Source organism: Mastomys coucha, unplaced genomic scaffold (genome assembly GCF_008632895.1).
Source record: "Mastomys coucha isolate ucsf_1 unplaced genomic scaffold, UCSF_Mcou_1 pScaffold18, whole genome shotgun sequence".
NCBI classification, from domain to species: domain Eukaryota; kingdom Metazoa; phylum Chordata; class Mammalia; order Rodentia; family Muridae; genus Mastomys; species Mastomys coucha.
This window is the reverse complement of record NW_022196900.1, coordinates 115,198,187-115,206,801: the sequence shown is the minus strand read 5'-3', so window position 1 is coordinate 115,206,801 and position 8,615 is coordinate 115,198,187. Positions and strand designations below refer to the sequence as shown.

The window sequence follows — 8,615 nt, the reverse complement described above, 5'->3', positions numbered from 1 at the left end:
TCTGTATAGCCCTGGCTGTCCTAGAACTCACTCTGTAGACCAGGCTGGCCTCGAACTCAGAAATCTGTTTGCCTCTGCCTCCCAAGTGCTAGGATTAAAGGCATGCGCCACAACCGCCTGGCTGGCCATAAGCTTTTTTCTTGACGGGTGATACTTATAAGAGATTCTCTCTACAAAACTAGTGGACTACTAAGTTAGTTTCAGAGTGTTTCTCTTTTTTTTAGATTTATTTATTTATTTTATGTGTATAAGTACACTGTAGCTGTACAGATGGCCGTGAGCCATCATGTGGCTGCTGGGAATTGAACTCAGGACCTCCATTCACTCTGCCCCACTCCAGCCCTGCTCGCTGAAGAAGAGAGCGTCAGATCTCATCACGAATGGTTGTGAGCCACCAGGTGGTTGCTGGGATCCGAACTCAGGACCTTTGGAAGAGCAGTCAGTGCTCTTACCCGCTGAGCCATCTTGCCATCCCCAAAATGTTCCTATTATTCACAGGTTGTTAATTCTGACACAGAGGTGAGCAAGGAATAGCTGGATATTCAGGGGCTAAAGCTAGCTTGAGATAAAGTAATCTGGACCAGTAATGTTCTAACATCTCTAAATCATTGCAGTTGAGTCAGTCAGCCTTTGCAGGTACACACAGCTTCTTTCTAGGAGTTCGCATTGACATTTGCATGCTAAGCAAGCATTTTACAAACTGAGTCATGTTTATAGACTGGACTGGACTGAAACTATGAGCCAAAAGTCACTTCTCTCAAGTATCTTATCACAGATATAAGAAAAAGTACCTAATATGAAAGACAAATATAAACAGAACATCTCCACAGACAGCAAGGGTAAGGGGGAGCCCCCACAGTGAACAGACAGAGGTGGAACCATGAGGTTTTAGTCAAATCTGTTGCCAAGACTCAACCCCACCAGTATGTGGTGGAGGCTAGAGCTGAGAACTTATACTCCTCAGGACAGAAATCAAGCCACCATTGACACCTTCTCTTTCCAAGAAGAGGTGATCTCTTCATAGAAGGAGGAGTCAGGATTCTTCTTGTCCTGTTATGGCCAAAAAGGCTTGGCCTCACAGAAGGAAGCTCAGGGATGGTAGGGGCTGTGACTCTCAGTGAACCAGCAAGTTAACTACACCACCACCAACAACCATGAATTTACTTCAGAATTCAGGGACTAATAAGGGGTGGAGGCTTTAATAATGTGTTTTGGCTAATACCCAAAGAGACACCATCCCTGAACAGAAATTCTTTGCAGCTTATGTATATTTTGAGCTATAACATTTCATGTACACTGTCCACTCTGTAGACCAGGTTGGCCTCGAACTCAGAAATCCACCTGCCTCTGCCTCCCAAGTGCTGGGATTAAAGGCATGTGCCATCACACCCGGCACCAACTTATATTTTAAACATTTAAACATATTTTACAGAGCCAGAATCTGCCCTGTAACCATTTTGACCATTTTGAACAAATGGGAGGTTTACACAGCAAAAAAATGTTGTTGCAAATTATTTCAAAATAAGCCAGTTTGTTTTTTAAGTTGTTAACTGTTACACAGAACTAGTCTATTTCAGTTGTGCCTGGGACAGGCCTAAAAACCTGATCACAGAACTGAGGCGTACACTTCAAAAAGAGTCAGCCTCCTGAGGTAGTCAGTCACTGACATCTAACTCAGAGGTGTTCCAGATCTCTGCTATAATCTGTGGAGAGATCTGCGTGCTTTCTTTATTCAGTTGTACTGGCTGGTTTTGTGTGTCAACTTGATACAGGCTGGAGTTATCACAGAGAAGGGAGCTTCAGTTGGGGAGGTGCCTCCATGAGATCCAGCTGTGGGGCATTTTCTCAATTAGTGATCAAGGGGTAGGGTCCCTTGTGGGTGGTGCTATCCCTGGGCTGGAAGTCTTGGGTTCTATAAGAAAGCAGGCTGAGCAAACCAGGAGAATCAAGCCAGTAAGGAACATCCCTCCATGGCCTCTGTATCAGCTCCTGCTTTCTGACCTGCTTGAGTTCCAGTCCTGACTTCCTTTGTGATAACAGCAATGTGGAAGTAAGCCAAATAAACCCTTTCCTCCCCAACTTGCTTCTTGGTCATGATGTTTGTGCAGGGATAGAAACCCTGACTAAGACATCAGTTAACCAGGGTTATCTTACCTGCCTGGCAGAATTATAATCCTTTTGATAGGTGACTATAATATAATGCATAGCTGTCTTGATAAACAATTTTTTTTTCGAGACAGGCTTTCTCTGTATAGCCCTGGCTGTCCTGAAACTCACTCTGTAGACCAGGCTGGCCTTGAACTCAGAAATCCACCTGCCTCTGCCTCCCAAGAACTGGGATTAAAGGCGTGTGCCACCACCGCCCAGCCCACAAATCTTTTTTTAAAGATTCGTTTATTATTTATATGGGTACACGGTAGCTGACTTCAGACACACCAGAAGAGGGCATCAGATCCTATTACAGATGGTTGTGAGCCACCATGTGGTTAGAACTCAGGACCTCTGGAAGAGCAGTCAGTGCTCTTAACACCTGAACCATGTCTCCAGCCCTGGTAAGCAAGTCTTAACAAAAAGATATTCTCTATAACAAAACTCTTAATTTTGTTAGAAGTACAACACTATACTTTTTATCTTTCTATAGTTTCTAGAAAGATTGGTTAGTACAGGAAATCAGAGAGTGCCTGGGACAGCACCCTATGGGATCTGGGCCACTTCACCCCACTGTGTCCTCAAGGTAGAGTTGGCTCCTCGGCTTAGCAAAAGCTCCATAGTGGTGCTGTGGCCACACTCCACAGCAAGGTGCAGAGGGGTCTTGTGGAGCCAGCCAGCAGCATTGATTTGTGCGCCCCTGTCCAGGAGATGGCTGACAACTTCTACATGGCCTCCCCGAGCAGCATAGTGCAGAGGTGTAAGGCCCAGAGAATCTCGAGCATCTATTTCAGTGCCCTTAGCCAGCAGCAGCTGTGTAACTCGTAGATATCCACCAGTGGCAGCCCTGTGGAGTGCAGAGCGGTTGTTCCTATCCCTGATATTTGGGTCTGCCCCATGGTCCAGCAGCACCTCAATGTTCTGGAAAAGAAAAGGAAGATGAGAGAAATACTCTATTACCGTGGTCCACAGGCCTGGTGTCACCCTGACCCAATCCTTACAACTTCTTTTATTTATTTATTTATTTATTTTTGGTTTTTCAAGACAGGGTCCTTACAACTTCTTTTTCTTTTAGGGATGAATAGATGGAATCTAAAGCAACCCCAGATTCTTAGATTAAATTCAACACTGTGCAAAGGGTGCTGTCCTCTGGTGCCCTCTGGGCTCCACTAATCTTGAGCTCCAGTAGAATGTTTTACATAGATGTTTGTTGGTGGGCATGGTGACCCATACCTTAAATCTCAGTACTCAGGAGGCAGAAGCTATGGGATCTATGGGAGTTCAGGAGCAATTTAGTCAATATGGAGCGCTTCAAAGCAGCCAAGGCTACATAGAAAGATGCTGTCTCAGAAGAACTATCCAACTATCTATCTAATTATTTACCCATCCATCCACCTAATTCATTGTTATGGACCACCAGAACAAAGTGAGATGGCCAGGTATGGGAGACCTCCCAGGTACCATTCAGTAGGGAGGTTGTATAAGGAGGGCCCAGCTGGAAACAGGCTCAGCTCCCAACCCCTCCACCCTCCACCCTACCAACCTGTGCTTCAGCATCTTTCTACTTTGTTCCTCTCTTCCCCAAGAGCTTATAGAAGTAAGTGTAGGGGATGAGGCCCTTTGGCTTCTGGCACAGTCATTACAGATGAAGGCTGGACCTACTTGGTGGTGGCCTAAGCCAGCTGCCATACCAAGTGCAGTGGCTCCCGTACTGTCCTGGGTGTCCACCTTTGCCCCCAGTGTCAGGAGAAGCCGCAATGCTGATGCACTTCCAGCTATGGCTGATACCAGCAGGGCGCCGTCCAGGTCTACACTGCCTCCAGCAGTCAGCAGCTCCAGCACTGGCAGTTGCCCACAAGCGGCTGCCCAGTGTGTGGCAGTCCAACCTCTTGTGTCTTTCATATCAGGGCTTGAACCGGAAGCCGCCATGAAGCATGCAACCAGTAGCGTGCAGCCCAGAGCAGCTGCCCCGTGCAGGGGCGTGAGGCCCGTTTGAGAGTATGCAGCTGTTGAGGCCCCACGTCGCAGCAATAGTTCTGCCACGTTCAAGTGCCCATGCCAGACAGCCTCATGCAATGGTGTGCGCCCTGTGTGGTCAACTGCACCTGCCAGAGCTCCACGCTGTAACAGTAGGCGAACCAGTGGTGCGTGCCCTCGCATCACAGCCAGATGGAGTGGAGTCCTACCTGTGTGATCCCTGTGGGGTGCGAAAGAAGTCATAATGCTGCCCAGATGTTCAGCCTCAGCCAGAGAAAGAGTCTAGGGCTAGTTAGTCATGAAGCTCACCTCTCTTTCACACTGGCACCTTGCCGCAGCAGCTGCATCACCAGGCTGGGAGCACCCCACCACACTGCCTGGAACAGAGTACTCCAGCCCTGAGATGTAAGAGGTCCCTCTGTCTTGTCTGCTGGGGCCTCCTTCCAGACCAGCTTCATCCACTGTAGTTCCTGCTCCAGCCTGCTGCAATCCATCTGGGGAAAAGTAGGGACCTGCACCCACCCTAAAGCCCCTGGCTGGTTCATCTTACCAGGTGTCCCTTGTCACCATGTCACCACCCCACGAAGAGGAAGGGCTGTGGCTCCCAATTACCTCCAGAGGGGGCTGGCACATGAACTCTGTTTTCTGGTTGACTCTGGTTCTCTCTATTTTATTTCTAGTCTAACTTCATTCTGGGAGGCCAGATTGGGAGGTAAGAGAGTAATCAAAGGTCTGTTGCTTCCTTTTGCACCATGCAGAGACCACCAGATACTGTTTATTTAGTAATTTGAAGGGAGTCTATGCCTGCCAGGTAGCACCTCTAGCCTGAGCACCTTGCTCCCTTGCTGACTACTAAAGCTCTTGGCCACGCTCCCAGGAGGAAAGGCCAGGACAGGTTAGGAAGGACAAGCAGGAACATGCCCTGGATAACAGCCCCTCCTCCCTCCCTTCCTTTCTAAGTAACACAAACTTTAATATGTTCTGACTTGCCCCAGGTACCCTGAGACATACCTGCCCCCACTCCAACCTGGGGCTGAAACCACCTCTCTTCCTGGTTTCAGACAGGGTTGGGGAGGAGACACCATAAGATTCTATCCTCCTTTCTAATAAGATGCTTTGAAGAGGAAAATTGTTCACCACAGACATCTGAACAGTGGGGTGGGAAACTCCTGGAGGACAGGTTAAGGCAGGCTAGTGCAGGCCAGGAAAGGGAAGAGATGTCTGGGTAGGAAGGGACAGAAGCAAGCAAGGATGTTTCTGAAAGAGGAGATGCTAAGTACCTATGTCTAGAGGTGGAAAGGGGGCCTGTAGGAACAAGGTATTCATATGGACACTTGACTCTGGGCACGGGACAGAAAGGGTGGGTTTGCCCACCTGACCAGATTCTAGATGTGGGCAGCAGAGCCTTGTCAGCTGATCCCAATAGTTAGGTCCTGTAGTTCTCTGGAGGAGACTGTCCAACAATGGGCAGCACAGCATGGAGCTGTCCATTATAGCTCCAACTATCCAAAGGATGAAGTGTCTCAAGAGACGTATTTGGACTCTCTCCATCCTGGGAACAAGGAAAAATCTCCAAACAACTGTGTGAAGGGCCCCCGCCTATCTCTGAGGCCCAGCCCAATGGACCTTACCAGTTCATTTAGATGCCACTTCCCAAAGGCTTAGAGCCTAACAGTCAAACTGAAGCAATATTTGCCTCTGACCCTGTTGTTTTCATTTTAGCACTCAGCAGACGTCTGCCCATTAAATCTTTTGTTAGCTGGGTTTTGTTATTGCACACCTTTAATTCCCCAGCACCTGGGAACAAATAGTATTTATTTTATTTATTTGTGTGTGGTTGGGAGTTGTGTGCCCAGTAGAAGTCCAATGACAACTTGCACAAGTCAGTTTTCTCCTACCAGGTTATAAATAAGCTTGCCTGCAAATACCCCTGCCTTTTGGGCCATTTCACTGGCCAAAATCTGTTTATTTAAAATGTCTGTCTTTCTCTTCTATAATTTTTTTTTTTTTGAGACAGGATTTCTTTGTATATAGCCTTGGCTGTCCTGGAACTCACTCTGTAGACCAGGCTGGCCTTGAACTCAGAAATCTACCTGCCTCTGCCTCCCAAGTGCTGGGATTAAAGGCATGTGCCACCACTGCCCAGCTTCTTCTTTTTTTTTAAAGATAGAGTCCCAGTATGTGTCTCACTATATAGCCTTAGCTAGCTTAGAACTCACTATATAAATTGACATGGAATTTATAAAGATCTGCCTGCCTCGGCCTCCCAAGTGCTGGGATAGAAAGTGTGTACTACCATGCCCAGCTCTGATTCCCACTTCTGGCCTCTGAGGACTCTTGTGCTTATGTGCACATACACACATAATCAAAAATAAAATGTCAGGGGCCAGAGAAATGGCTCAGCAGTTAGGAAAACTTGTTGCTCTTACAGATGCTGGGTTAGATTCCCAGCATCTACAAGGTGGCTCACAACTTGTACTGACAATTTTGGAGTTTTGGTTTCCTTGAAAAACACAGAAATATTATAAGATAGTGTTTTAATTTTGATTCTAGGTATGGGGATATGGAGCTGCTTTGGACTGTCCACAGGAGATGATTATCATTTGTTTTGTGCTCTAACAAGGGTGTGATAATTTCTGTGATTGTGTGATGTTTGTAATTCTGGGGACTTTTCAGAGAGTATATAAATGTTAAGGCCCTGAGAGGCATGGTGGGTTGTTGGTTGGTTGGTGACGGTCGTGGTTTGTTATGCAGGTTCTCTGACAACTAGAGCAGGGGCTTACCTGACTCTGTTCCCTGCCTGTAGATCCTGTTCCCCTAACTGGGGTGCCTTGTCTAGCCTTAGTGGGAGAGGATGTACTTAGTAACTACAAGAATGTGTGCTTAGTAAGAAGATAACTTACAACACTTAAAAATTTTTGGATGGGGCTGGAGAGATGGCTCAGTGGTTAAGAGCACTGACTGCTCTTCCAGAGGTCCTGAGTTCAATTCCCAGCAACCACATGGTGGCTTACAACCATCTGTGATGGGATCTGATGCCTTCTTCTGGTGTGTCTGAAGATAGCTACAAAGTACTCATATAAATAAAATGTGCTTTATTAATAAAATAAAATTTTTGGATGTATTTATTTTACTTCATGGTTATGAACATTTTGCCCAAATGTATGTATGTGCACTACATGCCTCCCTGGTGCCTGTGGAGACCAGAAGAGGGTTGGAGTTTTCAGTGGACTATATGCTCCCATCGTCTGAAAGGCTTGTTGTATACTTCCATGATTGGTTGGATTTAGTACAGAGTAATTGCAACTGCTGTTAATTAGGTATCCACTATCTGCCAGGTACTACCATAAGCACTAACTAACTCTACAACCGTGTCATTCTGTGAATCACTCCACAACATGAAGTCACCTGGTGTCAGATAAGGGGAAGTGCAGGGGCTAGGGCTGGAAAATGAGTTGATAGTTCGCCCCTAAGTGGCAGCTATTAATAGGGCTTCTGTCATAGCCAAGATCTATGAAATGAAGCCATTGTTTGGGAGAACTGGAAGATGGGAAAGGGTGGGCTGAGAGGAAGGAGGGCCCCAGTGCTCAGATGGGAAGAGCTCTGTAAGACCTGACCAGATCACATAGGAGCTGCCTGCTTTTCCTGGCAAACAGGCCCAACAAGGTAGTGGGGAAAACTGGCAGAAGTGTAGCCCTGGAGACTGATATTCAGTGCTAGACTAAACTGGACAAGAGTCTACTGTCTGATGGCTAGGATCTAGATGTGAACTGAATCTGGGGAGGGTAAAAGAAGCTCTAGTCTAGGGTGAGGGTGGTCGGGGGCTAGTCCTGCTGCCTACCACTGTGATCTTGGGGGGAAACTCCTTCAAGGCCCACGGCAGGACATGAGTGAGCAGGAAAGAGAGACAGAAGAGGATGAAGGTGTTGCCTCAGACACAGCACCCATGCTACCCCAAAGAAGGCCTACTGATTACCACATCTCAGTCTTGGCACCTGTCCTGGCCACCCGAGGCCTCAGGACCCTGGTGCTGTCTGGCCGGGCTCTAGTTGGTTTCCTGTTTCATCTGCTGCTACCTGGGACAGTCTTCCTGCTGGTGTTGCTGCCAGCAGCTGCTGTTGTCTACCTGGGATTCCTGTGCCACTCAAGGGTGAGAAGTATCCATTGGTTAGTCCCCGGGAAGTGAGAGTTCTGTGGAGGTTCAAGTCCTTGGGGTTGAAGGTGAATCTACCCCCTTCTGGCCCTGCCCTTTTGTAACCAGAGACATATGCATCCTCCTCCTCTGTAAACCCCTACCAGCTGCAGCCAAAGAAAAGTTCTTTGTTACTCAATGAACAGCTGCCTTGCTTCCCCTCCCGGGCCTCTTAGCTTTGTACCAGGAGGGACCAGGGCTTGGTCAGTGAGGTTGATGTGGAGATAGGAAAAGAAATTGTTAGATTCACCTGTCCTCAGTGCTTCTCCACTCCTCATACTTACCTCCCCAACCCCCC

The 8,615-nt window shown here is 47.5% G+C and overlaps 2 protein-coding genes across 2 annotated transcripts in view; one reads left to right on the top strand and one right to left on the bottom strand.

The window, feature by feature from the left end:
- Positions 1-2,688: 2,688 nt before the first annotated feature.
- Positions 2,689-4,821, bottom strand: Ankrd65 (ankyrin repeat domain 65). The gene is made up of 3 exons (XM_031377002.1): positions 4,435-4,821; positions 3,811-4,345; positions 2,689-3,069 (listed from the first exon to the last, which is right to left on the bottom strand). The coding sequence occupies exons 1-3, from the start codon at positions 4,668-4,670 to the stop codon at positions 2,695-2,697; spliced, it is 1,146 nt and encodes a 381-aa protein (XP_031232862.1). The 5' UTR covers positions 4,671-4,821; the 3' UTR covers positions 2,689-2,694.
- Positions 4,822-7,792: 2,971 nt separating this feature from the next.
- Tmem88b (transmembrane protein 88B) overlaps positions 7,793-8,615 on the top strand; it is a 2,139-nt gene continuing 1,316 nt past the window's right edge. The window contains exon 1 of the mRNA XM_031377001.1: positions 7,793-8,275. Within this exon, the coding sequence (XP_031232861.1) occupies positions 8,012-8,275 (264 nt within the window). The 5' untranslated portion in view covers positions 7,793-8,011. The remainder of the gene's footprint in view (positions 8,276-8,615) is intronic.